Raw genomic sequence first — 20718 nt, 5'->3', positions numbered from 1 at the left:
TGGCCGTTGGGGATGCGATTCGCACAGCGGGACGCGCCCGCTCGCGAATCGCATCCCAGGTCACTTACCTGTCCCGGTCCCCGGCTGTCATGCTCTGTCGCGCGCGGCTCCGCTCTCTAGGGCGCGCGCGCGCGCCAGCTCTCTAGATTTAAAGGGCCAGTGCACCAATGGTGGTGCCTGGCCCAATCTTCCCAATTAGCTTGATTAGTTCCACCTGTGCACTCCCTACTTATACCTCACTTCCCCTGCACTCCCTTGCCGGATCTTGTTGCCCTTGTGCCTAGTGAAAGCGTTCCCTTGTGTGTTCCTAGCCCGTGTTCCAGACCTCCTGCCGTTGCCCCTGACTACGATCCTTGCTGCCTGCCCTGACCTTCTGCTACGTCCGACCTTGCTCTTGCCTTATCCCTTGTACCATGCCTATCTCAGCAGTCAGAGAGGTTGAGCCGTTGCCGGTGGATACGACATGGTTGCTACCGCCGCTGCAAGACCATCCCGCTTTGCGGCGGGCTCTGGTGAAAACCAGTAGCTACTTAGAACCGGTCCACCGACACGGTCCTCGCCAAACCCTCTCTGACACAGAGGATCCACCTCCAGCCTGCCGATCCGTGACAATTTAGCATTCAAAGTTCTGAGAAAGCTAACTGACAAGCCCCATGGGTTATATCACCTAGTCATTGTCCAGTATGTCACAATTTAAAGTTAAGCTGGTACACTAATTCAAATAAATCTGTGTGTCATTTTTACCAATGTATTTCATTTTAAGCACACATTTTCACCTGTAACTTTTGTAATTAGAGACAAAAAATGGGATTTAATTCAAATGTGCATGTAAATTTGACACTGTGTGAATATACGGTACCTTGAATGTGATTCATAAGGAACATATGTGGTTGCCCAGTGCGGGGTGGTGTTTCCCCATGCTCTCCTGCCCTATCAGGCAGTGTCCCTAGGCGTCCCCAGAGCCCCCTGCAATTGTTTTCCCCCATGTAAATATGTTATGCATTTTATTGTGTGTTGTGACTTTAATAAATGTAGCAATCTAGAATCTATATATAGCATTTTGGGGGGAAGTGTATCAAACCAAGGGACCCCAGTAGCCAAGGCATTGGGTAGATAGCCCCAGGCAGTCCTATCCGAAATGTCTTGTCCAATTGTTATGTATATAGTTGTTGGAAAATGATGTAAAGGAGATTACAAGGTCAAAGATTTCCACACCTGTTTAGAGCGCATATGGACTCTCTATGGATTGCTGTGTTTCCCAGACCTGGAAAGGACATTGCATAAAAATGCTCCAAGAACTGTCATTGACCCCGTGGGCACTTCGGTCCTTTGTGACTTTAATGAAGAGGGGGAGTTTGTGGTGGCTCAGTACAGGATGGTGTTTGCCCTTACTCTCCTGCCCTTTCAGGCAGTGTCCCTCAGTGTCCCCAGGGCCCCCTGCAGTTGTTTTCCCCCATGTAAATATGTTATGCATTTAATTGTGTGTTGTGACTTTAATAAATGTACCATGCGATTGTTACCCAGGAAGTACTAGTGACCAGCTGACCACAAATGTGACTTATGGGCTCCCTGCTATTCTCCCCCTTATAAACCCTGGGTGGAGCTAGCCTCTTTTGAGCTCTGCACTCTCTGTGAAATCTGCGCTCTCTCTGAGCTCTGCTCTTGTTTCTGAGGTCCAGAGCAGTCAAATCGTCTTAGTGTATGTGTCTAGAACATTGGAGGCCTTAAGTCAAGTCCTGCAGCCACAAGTCAAGTCCTGCAGCCACAAGTCAAGTGCAAAGTAAGCTAAAGTCACAGTCCTGTCAGTCGAGTCAAGTCTTCTGTTTATTCAGAATGGCCTGCACTAAATTTCCTGTCTACGACAAGTCCCAGAAAACCTGCAAGGTCTCTGGTCACCTCCTTGGGCCCTGGCTGTACTGCATAGACTGTAATAACTGTCTACCCTCAGTAAAGCTACTGTTGTCCGTAACTTGGCATCAGTGTCTGCTTTGCCCCCGTGCATACCCCAGGATCCAGCGGTGTACTTTCGGGTGGTTAAGGCTAAACCACACCCTGGCATCACGAATACAAGGGGTTAATACCATCTGTCCCTAGGGTAACAACATCTGACCTGCACCACACACCCCGCCATTACCACAACTTTTGCCATCACAAATAGGATATTGTGGCCTTATGCCACAAGTCCTCCCCCCCCCCCCCCAGTCTAAACTGTGTCTGCAAGACAAATCGCATACCGATGCAAGTAAAGTTTGTACCAGAAAGTGTACGGGACTTTGTCTATGAAAAGTGTTTTAAACGTGGCGCTTGTGAAACATAGGGGAAGGTAAAGAAAAGACTGTCATTTGTTATTGGAAAAAAAAACTGAAGTCGTGAACATCATGTGCAAAATTCGCACTGAAGTAATGTTACGTCCCAAGATGTCTGCCGCCATATCTGGAAGGGTTAATCTTTTGGAGGAAAAGTGTGTGAAAGGATCCCGCCATGGCCAGCGTCCTGCCCCCGGGCGTGGAAGTCAAGTCGTAGTTCCTAGTCCCAAGTGGAACTTGAAAGGTCCACCCCTTGTTTCTAGTGGGGCGGAAGAAGAGGATGCATCACTTCCTGTCCCAGGTCCTGCTGATGATGAAGTTCCGTCCGGCTGCATTTTTGCTGGAGAACGGTGTAAGAAGCGGAGCTCAACCTCTTCAGTCTTGCGGAAGTTCTTGGAGCAAGAAGATGGAGAATGCGCAGCAGACTACCCATGCAGAGAGTCCCAAGAGGGCGACGGAGACCCAGAGAGTCGCCGCGGCCACGGTGCACATTTTCCAGGAGATAGCGGACCGTCTTTAGAAGATCTCCATTGGGGCTTAGGTGGCCTGCTATCAAGTCCCGCTGCCCGAGGATGACGGAGAGTGGCCTGCAACTCCCGGCGGAAGGTACGCCAAAGTCATCAAGAGAGCTGTCGCCAGTGAGGCCTATCACTCCACCACCGGACCTGGGGATCCTGGGTGGAGATTTACATGGAGGAGTCGGAACTGAGTACCCTGGCCGAGGCTGCATTTTCTACCCCTCCATCTACCCCCAGTCCAGAGCCAGTGCCCCAGGTCCGGCAGCCCACAGCACGACCCCAGTCACCACTGCTACCCAAGTGGTTATTCGGCGACGACCCAGCATTGGTCCAGTTCATTAGGGACCATCTACTACCACTGCCAGAGAAGTCCCATCCTACCTTCCCAGAAGCCCAGGCCAAAAGGGCCAAATGTGAGGCCGAAGTGGCTGCCATAATGGAGGAGTTAAGGGAGCAGAGGAGAAGGGAGTATGGCCCTAAAGTTATGACATATGAAGTACGTCATGTCCAGCAACAGGACACCAAGAGCCTCGAGGCCTTATATATCAGGAAGCTAGAACAACCCCTAGAGGGGGAGCCACTCCTAGAACGGCGAAGAGCCACAGTCATCAAGTTTGACAGAGTGAGGGGTGTAGCCCATTAATGGACTGCCACCACGCTGATACTATTCTGGTCAACAGGAAAGCGGTAAAGAGAGTCTATCTCCCTCCACCTCTACACTCCCTAGAGAGCAGGCAGATTGTAGAATACACCCCTATACAGACCCTGCGAGGGAAATGGGCAGCAGCTGTCACCAGGCCCAAGAATCCTATGCAAATCCCCTTCGCCTATTTCATCTCTGAAGATTGGGACTCAGATCCATTTGGTCTCCTACCACCAAGCATCAAAGGTAAGGTCATCCAAGAAGAATGGTATCCTGAGACACCTGCTATGGACTCCAAGTATCTGCATCAAGGGTCCTCTACAGATGTGCCCAGGCCCACTCCTGTGGTCAAGGAGGTTTGGCCTAACCAACAGGCACCAACTAAAGTGCCTCGGCCTACTCCTGCTGAGGAGGAGGTTTGGCCGGCCCAACAGGCACCTACATGTGATCCCCCAGTAGCGCAAGCTGCTGCTGTTCAGGTGGTGGTCACTGTGAGCCCGGCCATCACCAAATCCAGTTTGTCCCATGTGTCGTGGGATACGCATGTCAGCCCCATGGAGGGGGCACATTCTAGTGGATCTGGGTACATGTCTCAGCCTAGAAAGCAAGATGACTGTCGAGGTTGGGATGGAAAGTTTCCAGGCCACAGTATTTGAAGATTTACTACTATTGAGTCACGAGACTGACTAGTTACAGAAATCTTTGTTGTTTTAGGTTTTGCAACATTTAACCCCTTAAGGACTGAGCCCTTTTTCACCTTAAGGACTGAGCCCTTTTTTGCAATTCTGACCACTGTCACTTTATGCATTAATAACTCTGGGATGCTTTTACCGATTATTCTGAATCCAAGATTGTTTTTTTTCGTGACATATTCTACTTTAACATAGTGGTAAATTTAGGTGTTTCATAAGAATAGCAGCAAAGTGGAGGAGAAAAATCAAAATCTGCATTTTTTACACTAACATGTTCTTGTGGCCCCATTTTTTTCATTTTTAAAAGTGGTATCAGGTGAAAAAGCCTCCAAAACTTTGCAGCCCAATTTCTCTCAAGTATTGAAATACCTCATATGTTGACATAAAGTGCTCTGCGGGCTCACAACATGGCTCAAGAGGGAAAGAGCAACTGTGGGATTTTTTTAAACAAATTTTGCTGTCATGGTTTTTGGGGGCCATGTTGCATTTAGGAAGCCCCCATGGTCCCAGAACAGCATCCCTCAAGGAACGTAACAAGGGGTATAGTGAACCTTAAAACCTCACAGGTGTTTGACGACTTTGCTTTGAAGTTGAACGTGAAAATGGAAAATTTGATTTTTAACATTAAAATTATGGTGTTACCCCAATTTTTTCTTTTTCACAAGGGGTAATAGGTGAAAATAGACCCCAAAATTTGAAGCCCAGTTTCTTCTGATTAAGAAAACACCCCATATGTGGACGTTAAGTGCTCTGCTGGAACACTACAATGCTCATAAGAGAAGGAGCTAAATTTGGCTTTTTGAAAGAGAATTTTGCTGAAATGGTTTTTGGCGGGCATTTGCATTCAGAAAGTCCCCACGGTGTCAGAACAGCAAAAAAAAACTTACATGACATACTATTTTGGAAACTACACCCCTCAAGGAATGTAACAAGGGGTATAGTGAACCTTAACACCTCACAGGTGTTTGACAACTTTGCGTTGAAGTTGGACGTGAACAAGGAAAATTACATTTTAAACACTAAAATGATAGTGTTACTCCAAATTTTTCATTTTCACATGGTGTATTAGGAGAAAATGGATCCCAAAATTTGAAGCCCAATTTCTCCTGATTAAAAAAATTCCCCATATGTGGATGTTAAATGCTCTGCTGGTGCACTACAGGTCTCAGAACAGAAGGAGCACCATTGGTCTTTTGTAGAGAGAATTTTGCTGAAATTGAAGTCGGGGGCCATGTGTATTTTCAAACCTCCCATGATGCCAGAACAGCAGAAACCCCCACATGTGAAACCATTTTGGAAACTAGACAACTCCAGGAGCGTGACAAGGGTTACAGTGAGTACTTGCACCTCACAGGTTTTTTGAACAGTGGGCCGTAAAAGTGAAAAATTTGATTTTTAACACTAAAATGATGGTGTTACCCCAAATTTTTCTTTTTCACAAGGGGTAATAGGAGAAAATGGACCCCAAAATTTGAAGCCCAATTTCTCCCAATTAAGAAAATACCCCATATGTGGATGTTAAGTCCTCTACTGGCGCACTACAGGTGTCAGTAGGACCGCCATTGGACTTTTGGAGAGAGAATTTTGCTGAAATTGAAGTCAGAACAGCAGAAACTTCCCCCACATGTGACCCCATTTTGTAAACTACACCCCTCACAGAATTTTATAAGGGGTGCAGTGAGCATTTACATCCTACTGGCGTTTGACAGATCTTTGGAACAGTGGGCTGTGCAAATGAAAAATTAAATTTTTCATTTCCATGGACCATTGTTCCAAAAATCTGTTAGACACATGCTCACTGCATACCTTATTACATTCCTTGAGGGGTGTAGTTTCCAAAATGGGGTCACATGTGGGGGGGGGGGTCCACTGTTCTGGCACCACGGGGGGCTTTGTAAACACACATGGCCTTCAATTCTAAACACATTCTCTCTCCAAAAGCCCAATGGCACTCCTTCTCTTCTGAGTATTGTAGATCACCCTCAGAGCACTTTACATCCACATGTAAAATTTGGGGTAACACCAGGATTTTAGTGAAATTTTTTTTTTCCATTTTCACGTCCAACTTTAACGAAAATTCTTCAAACACCTGTGGGGTATTAAGGCTCACTATACCCCTTGTTATGTTCCGTGAGGTGTGTAGTTTCCAAAATGGGGTCACATGTGGTGTTTTTTTTTTGCATTTATGTCAGAACCGCTGTAACGATCAACCACCCCTGTACAAATCACCTCAAATGTACATGGTGCTCTCATTCCTGAGCCTTGTTGTGCGTCCGCAGAGCATTTCACGTCCACATATGGGGTATTTCCATACTCAGAAGAAATTGTTTTACAAATTTTGTGGGTCTTTTTTTCCTTTTACTAACAAGTGGCAACACCAGCATGTTAGTGTAAAAAAACATTTATTTTTACAATAACATGCTGGTTTAGACCCCAACTTTACCTTTTCATAAGGGGTAAAAGGAGAAAAAGCCCCTCAATGTGGCCCTAAACTGTTGCCTTGAAATACGACAGGGCTCCGAAGTGAGAGAGCATCATGAGCATTTGAGGCCTAAATTAGGGATTTGCATAGAGATGGACCTGGATGCAAAAATTAGACTTGCCTCCAATACCAAAATTACCTTACGGCAGTGCTTCCCAAACAGGGTGCCTCCAGCTGTTGAAAAACTCCCAGCATGCCTGGACAGTCAATAGCTGTCCGGCAACACTGGGATTTGTTGTTTTGCAACAGCTTGAGGTTCCGTTTTAGAAACCGTGCAGTTCAAGACATTTCTCATTTTTATTGAGGGCTAGGGGGTAAATGTGTAGGGGTATGTGTATATGTAGTGTTTTACCCTTTATTTTGTGTAGGTGTAGTGTAGTGTAGTGTTTTAAGGGTGCATTCAAACGGGCGGGGTTCACAGCGAGTTTCCCGCTGGGAGTTTGAGCTGCCCGTGTGAATGTACCCTGTACATTCACATGGGGGGGGGGCAAACCTCCTGCTGTTGCAAAACTACAACTCCCAGCATGCCCTTTGGCTGTCCGTGCATGCTGGGGGTTGCAGTTAAGCACACTGGTTGGGAAACATTGTATGTTGCCGAACTACAGCTCCCATGACTGGGCAGTCTGGGCATGCTTGGAGTTGTAGTTTTTCAACATCTGGAGCGCTATAGTTTGGATACCACTGTATAGTGGTGTCCAAACTGTGCTCATCCAGATGTTGAAAAACTACAACTCCCAGCATGCTGAGGCTGTCCAGGCATGCTGGGAGTTGTAGTTCTGCAACATCTGATGGGCCAGATGTTACAGAACTACAAGTGGGCAGTCTGGGCATGCTTGGAGTTATAGTTTTGCAACATCTGTAGGGTTACAGCTTGGGCACCACTGTATAGTGGTCTCCAAACTGTGGCCCTCCAGATGTTGCAAAACTACAACTCCCAGTATGCCCAAACAGCCTTTGGCTGTCTGGGCATGCTGGGAGTTGTAGTTTGGCAACTCCTAGAAGGCAGCAGTGAAGATCACTTACCACTGATCTTTACTGCTGCCTTCACCGCTGCTCCGCCGCCGCCTCCTCACTGCTACCAATCCCGCCGCTGCCTGCGCCGATCCCGCCGCGATCGACTGTCCCGAGGACTCCGGTAATCGCTACCATCTTTCCCCCCTGCTCTTCCTGACATCCAAGGGCAGGCAGAGTGTGGACTTCTACAGTAACCCCCCACCCCAACTTCCATTGGTCGGTTAATTCTTACCGACTAATGGCAGGGGATTGGAGGAGGTGGCATCACTGCCATCTCGCTCCTATCCCTCAGGATGATCAGGGATGTCTCTGACTTCTTCGATCATCCCTATTTTCCGGGCTATCGGGTCACCGCAAATCGCTGATCTAAAGGACCCCCCCAGACATTTGCACGGGATGCCTGCTGAATGATCCCACGGGCATATCCATACGCCCTCAGTCCTTAAGGAATTTAAAACAGGGGCGTATGAATACGCCCGGCATCCTTAAGGGTTTAAGAAAAGTGCCTGACGACCTTCTCAACAAGTTTACCTGTAACCTCATGTGTAAGTGTTCCTGACCGGCCTTTACTGAGAACACCAAAATGTTCCTGGACTGTAGAGCGGTACAGTGAAAATTTGTATATATCACCAAAGTAATATATTTTGTCTATAATTTTTGCATCAGTAACAATTTGTGTTAGTATACTGTAATAAAACGTGTATAATATGTTTGTACAGAAATGGTTAAAGTGTACAGTGTCCTAACTCCCAGCAAGGTACAAGGATTAACTATCATTCAAATAAAAGTTAAGTATCACACATAGTCCAATATAGTAGGTATACTATCACTAATTTAGTTAGTAATGTGTATATGAGTTAGTCAAAATGTCTATATAGGACTGTAGCTTTGTACATTTTACAGTCCACCCATGTCTATAATGTGAATATCTAATGTTTTTCCTGTCCCAGTGTGCAGAATACTTTACTGGCCAGAAGGTATTCCTGATAGCCTCACAACACAAATGTAGTGGCAGAGGTACCCAAATGTGAATATATCCTTTAATCTAGACTCTATGTACAGCATTTTGGGGGGGGGAAGTGTATCAAACCAAGGGACCCCAGTAGCCAAGGCATTGGGTAGATAGCCCCAGGCAGTCCAATCCGAAATGTCTTATCCAATTGTTATGTATATAGTTGTTGGAAAATGTTGTGAAATAGATTACATGGTCAAAGATTTCCACACCTGTTTAGAGCGCATATGGACTCATTGCTGTGTTTCCCAGACCTGGAAAGGACATTGCATAAAAATCCTCCAGGAACTCTCATTGGCCCCCGTGGGACCTTCGGTCCTCTGTGACATTAATGAAGAGGGGGAGTTTGTGGTGGCTCAGTACAGGATAGTGTTTGCCCTTACTCTCCTGCCCTTTCAGGCAGTGTCCCTCAGTGTCCTCAGGGCCCCCTGCAGTTGTTTTCCCCCATGTAAATATGTTATGCATTTTATTGTGTGTTGTGACTTTAATAAATGTACCATGTGATTGTTACCCAGGAGGTACAAGTGACCAGCTGACCCCAAAGGTGACCTATAGGCTCCCTGCTAGTCTCCCCCTTATAAACCCTATGTGGAGCTAGCCTCAGTCTCTTTGAGCTCTGCTCTCTTTTGAGCTCTTCACTCTCTATGAGCTCTGCGCTCTCTCTAAGATCTGCTCTTGTTTCTGAGGTCCAGAGCAGTCAAATCGTCTTAGTGTTTGTGTCCAGAACATTGGAGGCCTTAAGTCAAGTCCTGCAGCTACAAGTCAAGTCCTGCAGCCTCAAGCCAAGTCCTGCAGCCACAAGTCAAGTGCAAAGTAAGCTAAAGTCACAGTCCTGTCAGTCAAGTCTTCTGTCTATTCAGCATGGCCTGTACTAAATCTCCTGTCTACTACAAGTCCCAGCAAACCTGCGAGGTCTCTGTGTCACTGGTCACCTCCTTGGGCCCTGGCTGTACTGCATAGACTGTAATAACTGTCTACCCTCAGTAAAGCTACTGTTGTCCGTAACTTGGCGTTGGTGTCTTCATTGCCCCCGTGCCTAGCTCAGGATAGAGCGGTATACCTTCGGGTGGTTAAGGCTAAACCATGCCCTGGCTTCACAAACACAAGGGGTTAGTACTATCTGCCCCTAGGGTAACAACATCTGCCCTGCACCACACACCCCGCCATTACTATACATACACTAGCAAAATAATTTGTTAAGTGTCTACTCTGTGAAGCTGCACCTATAAATATCCTAGTTATAAGGTATGGAAAATACCAGTGACATAGTGGGGAAATTTTTTAAGAAAAAGTCAGAATTTTGTCACAATTTACCCCAGTAAATGGATGACATGTCCTCTGTCAATATTATTATTAATAATAATAATAATAATAATAATAATAATATTATTATTCCTTTATTTGTATAGCACAAGCATATTCTGCAGCACTGTGCAGTGTACACTTAAATCAGTCCCTGACCCTATTGGAACAAACAGACTTCTTCATTAGTTTTTATTACATTTTTCATAATTGAGACAAGACAACAATGCAGCAATTGCATACGGTTTAAATAAAATAAAGCTCAAATATAAGTCAGGTATATGAATCAAACAGACCAATTAAAAAAATTAAAAGAAAGAAATAAAAAACTGACAAATAAAGCCTTACATCCAGTGGCACTACATTCTTTGCAAAAGAAAAGTTAACCTGGTTAAAGGCAATATATCATGTAACCTCATATATAATTAATTAATTTATTTGTTTATTTTGCATGTTTTGTAGCTATATGTTTTAGTTAGGTTAGATTATAGGTTTCCCCTTATTTACTTGGTTATATTTTATCCATAAAGCCCATTTATTGTAAAAGGGAGCATTCTTACCTTTCACAATTGCAATTATCTTTTCCAACTTATAGCAGTGCTGTATGGTTGGTAACATTTACTCTTGTCCTGGGATCACTGTCTGATTCCAGTATCTAGAGAGCACAAGCTTTGCCACCACTAGGTATTTTACATATAAGAAATAGCAAAAAACAGCAAAAACACTCTCTGTGGGCGAGGGTGATTGTAATTTGAGTAATATCTGCTAAAAGGAATTCCACTTTAATATTTCATTGTGAATTTTCGTATAAAAAAAGAAAATAGAACCAACATAGCGAATATGCAAATTTCGTGAACATAAGACAAATATTCGTCCATATGTTCGCAAAATATCGCAAATTCGAATATGGCCCCTGCCGCTCATCCCTAGTAAGGAGGAGTGGCTGACTTCTTAAGAAGAAATGATATCTCTCGAGCCCTTTAGTCAAAAAACGCCTTGCTAAGTGCAAGAAATATTCTGTATATCCTTTTATATACAAATAAAAAATCCTTCTCGGAAAATGCCCGAGAGATATTCCTTGCTTCTTAAGAATTCTGTTTTGTTCCTGTGTGACTACTGACCCCATGTGATGTTCAAGAGGATTTGTGGCAGCTGACCCAATATCATTTACTATGTGCCTAATTAGATGTGGTGCTCAGAGCCCAACAACTCTTGGTAAACGCATTACTTATTCTTTGACAACTTTGTAATCTGGTGAAATTGTGATCAGTACAGCATACTGTACCTTTAATACAATTGTAATGTACATAGTTGTGCTCTTTTCCTTTAGCAGGGGGAAGATAAGCAAGTTTTAGCCCAATTTTGCTAACTGCCATCAACCCCTTAAGGACCGAGCCCTTTTGATCTGACCACTGTCACTTTAAACATTAATAACTCTGGAATGCTATTACTTATCATTCTGATTCCGAGATAGTTTTTTCGTGACATATTCTACTTTAACATAGTGGTAAAATTTTGTGGTAACTTGCATCCTTTCTTAGTGAAAAATCCCAAAATTTGATGAAAAAATTGAAAATTTTGCATTTTTTTTTAAATTTTGAAGCTCTCTGCTTGTAAGGAAAATGGATGTTCAAATAAAATGTATTTTTGGTTCACATATACAATATGTCTACTTTATGTTTGCATCATAAAATTTACGTGTTTTTACTTTTGGAAGACACCAGAGGGCTTCAAAGTTATGCAGCAATTTTCCACAAAATTTTCAAATTCGATATTTTTCAGGGACCAGTTCAGGTTTAAAGTGGATTTGAAGGGTCTTCATATTAGAAATACCCCATAAATGACCCCATTATAAAAACTACACCCCCCCCCCAAAGTATTCAAAATGACATTCAGTCAGTGTTTTAACCCTTTAGGTGTTTCACAGGAATAGCAGTAAAGTGAAGGAGAAAATTCCAAAACTTCCTTTTTTACACTCGCATGTTCTTGTAGACCCAATTTTTGAATTTTTTCAAGGGGTAAAAGGAGAAAATTTTTACTTGTATTTGTAACCCAATTTCTCTCCAGTAAGCACATACCTCATATGTCTATGTAAAGTGTTCGGCGGCCGCAGTAGAGGGCTCAGAAGGGAAGGAGCGACAAGGGGATTTTGGAGAGAACATTTTTCTGAAATGGTTTTTGGGGGGCATGTCACCTTTAAGAAGCCCCTAGGGTGCCAAAACAGCAAAAAAAAATAAAAATAAAACACATGGCATACCATTTTGGAAACTAGACCCCTTGAGGAACGTAACAAGGAATTAAGTGAGCCTTAATACCCCACAGGTGTTTCATGACTTTTGCAAATGTAAAAAAAAAAAAAAAAAATGTTTACCTAAAATGCTTGTTTTCCCAAAAATTTTACATTTTTAAAAAGGGTAATAGCAGAAAATACCCCCCAAAATTTTTAACACCATTTCTCCCGAGTACGGCGATACCCCATATGTGACCCTTAACTGTTGCCTTGAAATACGACAGGGCTCCAAAGTGAGAGCGCCATGTGCATTTGAGGCCTAAATTAGGGATTTGCATAGGGGTGGACATAGGGGTATTCTACGCCAGTGATTCCCAAACAGGGCGCCTCCAGCTGTTGCAAAACTCCCAGCATGCCTGGACAGTCAGTGGCTGTCTGGTAATACTGGTAGTAGTTGTTTTGCAACAGCTGGAGGCTCCGTTTTGGAAACAGTGGCGTACCAGATGTTTTTCATTTTTATTGGGGAGGGGAGGGGGGCTGTGTAGGGGTATGTGTATATGTGGTGTTTTTTTTACTTTTTATTTTATTTTGTGTTAGTGTAGTGTTTTTAGGGTACAGTCGCACGGGCGGGGGTTCACAGTAGTTTCTCGCTGGCAGTTTGAGCTGCGGCAGAAAATTTGCCACAGCTCAAACTTGCAGCCGGATACTTACTGTAAACCTCCGCCCATGTGAGTGTACCCTGTACATTCACATTGGGGGGGGGGGGGGCAAATACCTCCAGCTGTTGCAAAACTACAACTCCCAGCATGTACGGTCTATCAGTGCATGCTGGGAGTTGTAGTTTTGCAACAGCTGGAGGCACACTGGTTGTGAAACACAGAGTTTGGTAACAAACTCAGTGTTTTGCAACCAGTGTGCCTTCAGCTGTTGCAAAAGCTACAACCCCCAGCATGTACGGACAGCGGAAGGGCATACTGGGACTTGTAGTTATGCAACAGCTGGAGGCATACTACTTTGGCTGGGGATTGTATTTATGCAACAGCTGGAGACACACTGGTTTGCTACTTAACTCAGTGTTTCACAACCAGTGTGCCTCCAGCTGTTGCAAAACTACAACTCTCAGCAGTCATCGACAGCCAACGGGCATGCTGGGAGTTGTAGTTATGCAACCAGCAGATGCACCACTACAACTCCCAGCATGCACTTTAGCTGATTGTGCAAGCTGGGAGTTGTAGTTATACAACAGCTGAAGGTACACTTTTCCATAGAAAACATGTGCCTCCAGCTGTTGCAAAACTACCAGTCCCAGCATGCCCATAAGGGAATGCTGGGAGTTGTGGTGGTCTGCCTCCTGCTGTTGCATAACTACAGCTCCCAGCTTGCCCGTTTTGCATGCTGGGAGCTGTTGCTAAGCAACAGCAGGAGGCTGTCACTCACCTATAACTGCTGCTCCACGCCGCCGCCGCGCAGGTCAGTCCCTCGCCGCCGCCGTCGCTCCTGGGGCCCCGATCCCAACAGGGACGCCAGGGATCGGGGTCCCCAGCACCCGGGGTCTTCTTCCCGCACTTGCTCACGTCCTCTGGAAGAGGGGCGGAGCGGGTTGCGGGAGTGACACCCGCAGCAGGCGCCCTGATTGGTTGGCCGGGAAACCGGCCGACGAATCAGGGTGATCGTGAGGTGGCACCAGTGCCACCTCATCCCTGCTGGCTGTGTAATTCTGGGTCACCGGGTCACTGGAGACCCGATTGACCCGGAATCCGCCGCAGATCGCTGGACTGAATTGTCCAGCGATCTGCGGCCATCGCCGACATGGGGGGACATAATGACCCCCCTGGGCGATATGCCGGGATGCCTGCTGAATGATTTCAGTAGGCATCCTGCACCGGCTCCGCTCCAGCTAGCGGCTGGGGCCGGAAATGCGCAGGGCGTATCCATACACCCTGTGTCCTTAAGGACTTGGAAACGGGGGCGTATGGATACGCCCTGTGTCCTTAAGGGGTTAATATATGCATCATATATATATGCTATTTGCTTTGTGCAACTAATACTATAACTCATAGGGGGAGATTTATCAAAACCTGTGCAAAGAAAAGTTACCCAGTTGCCCATAGCAACCAATCAGATTGCTTCTTTCATTTTGCAGAGGCCTTGTTTAAAATGAAAGAAGCAAGCTGATTGGTTGCTATGGGCAACTGGGCAACTTTTCCTCTGCACAGGTTTTGATAAATCTCCTTCATAGTGTGAAGTGTACTGTTTACTTTAGTCGAAGTTTGTAACCCATACTGTGCCTGTATGTGAAAACCATTAAAGGGGTACTCCCGTGGAAAACTTTTTTTTTTTTTTTAAATCAACTGGTGTCAGAAAGTTACAGATTTGTAAATCACTTCTATTAAAAAATTATAATCCTTCCAGTACTTTTTAGGGGCTGTATACTAAAGAGAAATCAAAAAAAGAAATGCATTTCCTCTGATGTCATGACCACAGTGCTCTCTGCTGACCTCTGCTGTCCATTTTAGGAACTGTCCAGAGCAGGAGAAAATCCCCATAGCAAACATATGCTGCTCTGGACAGTTCCTAAAATGAACAGCAGAGGTCAGCAGAGAGCACTGTGGTCATGACATCAGAGGAAATGCATTTCTTTTTTGGATTTCTCTTTAGCATACAGCCCCTATGGAAGGATTAAGATTTTTTAATAGAAGTGATTTACAAATCTGTTTAACTTTCTGGCACCAGTTGATTTAAAAAAAAAAAAGTTTTCCATGGGAGTACCCCTTTAAGTTTTTTGTTTTTTTTTTACTGTAAAAATATTGAAAACCACAAAACTAGTTGCCTCTGAGAACTATAGCTGCCTTAAATTCAAGCTGACAATGGACTATATGTTGTATTTTTGTTCCTTTGGGGTGTTCACCACGCAACACCTCGCCTACCATCTTGCCTGGCACTCTACAACTTAGATTAGTCAGCAGGATTAAGCAAGAGAAATTGTGCTGTCCCCCCATCTGGGAGAAATGATTGACATGAAGTGGCCTGTGGATGCCATGATTTAGGCTTGCAGTGATGTGCAGAGAAAAAGATTTGGCCCCGGAGAGATGGTAAACAGAAAAGAGGACCAAAAGGAAGACTAATCTGCCAAGGGCTGCTATGTATAGATATAGGCCTGTCTGACATCTGATAGCAGGAGGGAGACTTTGTAGGATATGTGAAGACTGGAGCTGGACAGATGTTGGTGTGAGCTGTGATGAGAGCTGAGTGCAAAATGGCAGAGAGTTTGTCATGTGTGCCCAAGAAGATAGATGTGGGTAAGCTCCATGAGCCAACAGCAGACCAGGAAAAAAGGGATAAACAAGTGTAGGTAGGGCTAGTTATCATGATTCTTTTTATTTCAATAGTCTTTATTAGCAAGATATAAGACTATTTGTTAACATGCAAATGAGGCTTAAATGGGCACTGTCAGATTCAAGAACTTTTTATACGTTGTACATCTTGGCAACACATTAACCTTTCTAATATAATTCATGAGAAAATGTTATTTCCTTTTTATAGAAATCCTGGCTTATAAAATTGTGCCTTTGTCCAAGCTGAAGCACAGGCATGGACAAAGTCCAGTAAATGAGGGTTGGCTAGCACTCTTCTGTGCTCTCTCCTGTCTGATAGGACTCCTCTAGGCTCTCTCCTATCTGATAGCACTCCTCTGTGCTGTCTCCTGTCTCATAGGACTCCTCTGTGCTCTCTCCTGTCTGATATCACTCCTCTGTGCTCTCTCCTGTCTGATATTACTCCTCTGTGCTCTCTCCTGTCTGATATCACTCCTTTGTGCACTCTCCTGTTTGATTGGACTGCTCTGTGCTCTCTCCTATCTGATAGCACTCCTCTGTGCTCTCTCCTGTCTGATAGTACTCCTCTATGCTCTCTCCTGTCTGATAGGACTCCTCTGTGCTCTCTCCTGTCTGATAGCACTCATCTGTGCTCTCTCCTGCCTGATAGCACTCCTCTGTGCTCTCTCCTGTCTGACAGTACTCCTCTGTGCTCTCTCCTGCCTGATAGCACTCCTCTGTGCTCTCTTCTGTCTGATAGTACTCCTCTGTGCTCTCTCCTGTCTGATAGTACTCCTCTGTGTTCTCTCCTGTCTGATAGCACTCATCTGTGCTCCCTCTTGTCTGATAGCACTCCTCTGTGCTTTCTCCTCTCTGATAGCACTCCTTTGTGCTTTCTCCTCTCTGATAGCACTCCTTTGTGTTCTCTCCTGTCTGATAGGACTCCTCTGTGCTCTCCCCTGTCTGATAGCACTCCTCTGTGTTCTCTCCTGTCTGATAGCACTCCTCTGTGCTCTCTACTGTCTGATAGTACTCCTCTGTGCTCTCTACTGTCTGATAGTACTCCTCTGTGCTCTCTCCTGTCTAATAGGACTCATCTGTGCTCTCTCCTGTCTTATAGTACTCTTCTGTGCTCTCCCCTGTCCTATCAGACAGGAAAGAGCACAGAGAAGTGCTTGCCCACCCTCACTTACTGGACTTTGTCCATGCCTGTGCTTCAGCTTGGCAAAGCCATGATTTTATAAGCCATGATTTAAATAAAAAGGAAATAAAGTTTTCTTATAAAATATATTAGAAAGGTTAAGGTTTTGCAAAGATGTACAACATATGAAAAGTTTTTGTATCTGACAGTGCCCATTTAACTCTTTAAGGACTTAGGACGTATGAGTATGTCCTAAGTCCGGTCCCTGTCTATAACGCACCATAGCGGGATGGTCCCGGTGCCTATTCACAGCCGGGACCCCTGGCTATTAGCGCTCGGCCGCGAACGTTCGGCCACGTGCTATTAACCCTTCCGATGCGGCGCTCAAAGCTGAGTGCCGCATCGAAAATGAAAGTAAATGCTTCCTGGCTTCTCAGTCGGGCTGATCGGGGTCATCGCGATAAAATCGCGATGCCCCGATCAGCTACCCGGAGAGAAGAAGGTCCCTACCTTCTTCCGTCGGCATCCCAGCTCTGATTGATTGCTCCATGCCTGAGTTACAGGCTGGAGCAATCAACCGCCGAATACACAGCTTGTTGCCATGCAACGGCAAGGCAATAATCTGTGTATGCAATCAGCCATTGCAAGCTCATAGGTCCCTATAGGAGCTATGAGCTCACAAAAAAAAAAGTGTAAAAAAAAAAGTTAACCCTTTCAGGTATTCCCTTCTGAATTTAAAGTTTAAATCACCCGGCATTTCCTTGTAACAAAATAAAACTGTGTAAATAAAAATAAACATATGTGGTATCACCGCGTGCGGAAATGTCCAAATTATAAAAATGTACTGCTTTTAAAACCGCACGTTCAATGGCGTACGCGCAAAAAAATTCCAAAGTCCAAAATAGCGCATTTTTGATCACTTTCTATACCACAAAAAAGTGATCAAAAAAGTGAATAAAAAGTGATCAAATTGTCTGATCAGAACAAAAATGGTACCGCTAAATACTTCAGATCAGGGCGCAAAAAATGAGCCCTCAAAGCGCCCTGAACACAGAAAAATAAAAAAGTTATAGGGCTCAGAAAATGACAATTTTAAACGTATAAATTTTCCTGCATGTATTTATGATTTTTTTCTGAAGTAATAAAAAATCAAACCTATACAAGCAGGGTATAATTTTAACCGTATGGACCAACAGAATAAATATAAGGTGTAATTTTTACTGAAAAATGTACTGCGTAGAAACGGAAGCCCCCAAAATTTACAAAATGGCAATTTTTCTTCAAGTTTGTCGCACAATTAATTTTTTTTCCGTTTCGCCGTGGATTTTTCGGTAAAATGACTAATGTCACTGTAAAGTAGAATTGTTGGTGCAAAAAATAAGCCATAATACAGATTTTTAGGTGCAAAATTGAAAGAGTTATGATTTTTTAAAGGCAAGGAGGAAAAAACGAAAGTGCAAAACCGTGAAATCGCTTAGTCCTTAAGGGGTTAAGTGCTCCAGGGGAGGGGGTCCCGTCTGTGTCAAGAGACAATTTCCTTGTCTCTTGACACACAAAACAACGCTCCTGCCTATGTCCTCTTCATCTAGTCAGTCAAGCAGGGTAGGTGGATGCAAGTGGACTCTGGGGTGGTGGTAAACAAGGCATATGTTGGACTTGCCTTTGCTCTTGACACGCTAAGGAACACCCCCTTGGCACTTGAGCCTCATTTGCATAATAACTTGCTAATGTATGTATGGAATCATGATGCCTAGCTGTGTCTAGATATGGGCTTATATTTACGCCTGTTTTTCTGCTCACATGTCTATTTTAACTGTGCCAAGTGTATGTCAGACTGTGATGGCTGACTATGGAAGTTGTATTTTTAGGAAATTGACATTGAATGGCCCAGATTTATCAGCATGAGGCAAACATGTGTCTGTTTTGCCCATGGCAACCAATCACTTCAAAACAATCCGTTTTATTTATCAAATTGCTCTGGGAAACATGAGCTAAGATTGGTTGTTCTGGTCAAAGTATACACGTTTTTATGTCATTTCATCTCATTTGCCATTTACCACTGTTCATCCATTCACTTACCATATTACCATCTACCTTTTGCTGCAACATTCCTGCATATCATAACATTATTGCTAAATAGCCCACTCTTTTATGTCATGTTCTATAATTTTTTAACCTCTTCGGGACACAGGGCGTATGGATACGCTCTGCATTTCGAGTCCTTAAGGACCGAGGGCGTATCCATACGCCCGTGGGAAATCCGGTCCCCACTGCTAGCCGGTTGGGGACCGGAGCCGGATGCCTGCTGAAATCTTTCAGCAGGCACCCTGGCACATCGCCCAAGGGGGTCCTGAGACCCCCCCATGTCGGCGATCAGAGAAAATAGCATGTCAATTCAGACATGCGATTTTCTCCAATTCCGGGCTGATCGGGTCTCTGGTGACCCGATCACCCGGAAAATAGGGCTGATCGGAGTTGTCAGCAACAGCCTCGATCAGCCTAAAGGATAGGAGTGAGGTCGCAAAGCTGCGATCTACTCCTATCCCCTGCCATTACTCAGAACGGAGTTCTGACCAATGGCAGCGCAGGACAGGGGGTTGCCATGGCAACCCCCCATTCTGCCCGCCCCTGGATGTCGAGGGGCTCTGGGAAGAAGATGGAGGCCGTACCTGCAGGAGAAGATGCCTGGGGACCTGGGATCTTCGCTGGAGCCTGCAGGATCCTGATCAGGTAGGGAATCGACAGTGGGGGGGGGGGGGGGGGGGGGGTTGGAATTGAAAGTGAAAGTAAATCGATCTTTACTGTGGCAACCACTAGGGGGCCAAACTGCAACTCCCAGCATGCCCAGACAGCCTTTGGCTGTCTGGGCATGCTGGGAGTTGTAGTTTTGCAACATCTGGAGGGTCACAGTTTGGAGACCACTGTTACAGTGGTGCCCAAACAGTAGCCTTCCAGATGTTGCCAAACTACAACTCTCAGCATGCCTTGACTGCCCCGGCATGGTGGGAGTTGTAGTTCTGTAACATCTGTCCCTTCAGATTTAGCAATTTTCATGACATTTTTGAAAATTGCTGCTCTACTTTGAAGCCCTCTAATTTTTTCAAAAAGCAAACATATGTCCATTTTATGACGCCAACATAAAGTGGACATATTGTATTTGTGAAGAAAAATAAAATTTATTTGGAATATCCATTTTCCTTACAATTAGAGAGCTTCAAAGTTAGAAAAATGCAAAATTTTCTAAATTTTCATGAAATTTTGGGATTTTTCACCAAAAAAGGATGCAATTAACGCCGAAAATTTACCACCAAAATAAAATAGAATATGTCACGAAAAAACAATCTCAGAATCAGAATATTCGGTAAAAGTGTTTTCGCGTTATTAATTCGTAAAGTGACGGTGGTCATAATTGCGAAAAAGGGCTCAGTCCTTAAGGTGAAAAAGGGCTGCGTCCTTAAGGGGTTAATTTACTTCTTTTTTCTTTTTTTAAAGTCACTTACAGAAAGTGTCAGCATTTAAAAATATCTAAATAATTTAAAATACACATTCAAATAAAAAATAAAAAAGTTTTGCCAACTCTTAAATACATTATGGGAGTAGCTTACAAGTGCCCCCTAATAGATATCAGCAAGCTTTTCAACAGTATTTAAAAAATAAAATGTATCTGTATTGTGTAAACATTGAAAAACAAGGAGTTGAATCAAGAATGCAGGGTACTATACTACTTTATTCAATGCTGTGGCTACCATTTCATGCTTTTCAGGTGCTGGACGAGAAAAAGTTGGAATAGTTTTGACCCTGGCTATGAATATTATGAATACTCTACAGTGGGCAGTAAATTCAAGTATTGATGTGGACAGTTTGGTAAGTAAATCAAAATATGAAATAGATAGCCCAAACCCAGACATTTTCTAACATCTGGTAAAGTTTTAAATATGTAGTTTGCCCTCAATGTTAATAGATCACATTTGTAATGTTCCTTATTCTACTATAGGGTTTTTAATATTTTTACTTACTCTACTTTTAGCATAAATATAAAACATTTCTTGCATGTCTTTGTTAAT

General features: G+C 44.2%; 1 protein-coding gene across 2 annotated transcripts in view; it reads left to right on the top strand.

Moving 5' to 3' along the window:
* Positions 1-20718, top strand: part of CFTR (CF transmembrane conductance regulator) — a 285066-nt gene that overhangs the window by 196259 nt on the left and 68089 nt on the right. For both annotated transcript variants that reach the window (XM_056573841.1, XM_056573842.1), the window contains one exon: positions 20418-20518. In XM_056573841.1, coding sequence (XP_056429816.1) covers positions 20418-20518 — 101 coding nt within the window. The remainder of the gene's footprint in view (positions 1-20417; positions 20519-20718) is intronic.

Source organism: Hyla sarda, chromosome 4 (assembly GCF_029499605.1).
Source record: "Hyla sarda isolate aHylSar1 chromosome 4, aHylSar1.hap1, whole genome shotgun sequence".
NCBI classification, from domain to species: domain Eukaryota; kingdom Metazoa; phylum Chordata; class Amphibia; order Anura; family Hylidae; genus Hyla; species Hyla sarda.
The sequence above is the reverse complement of the archived record's forward strand: the minus strand, read 5'-3'. Positions and strand labels throughout refer to the sequence as shown.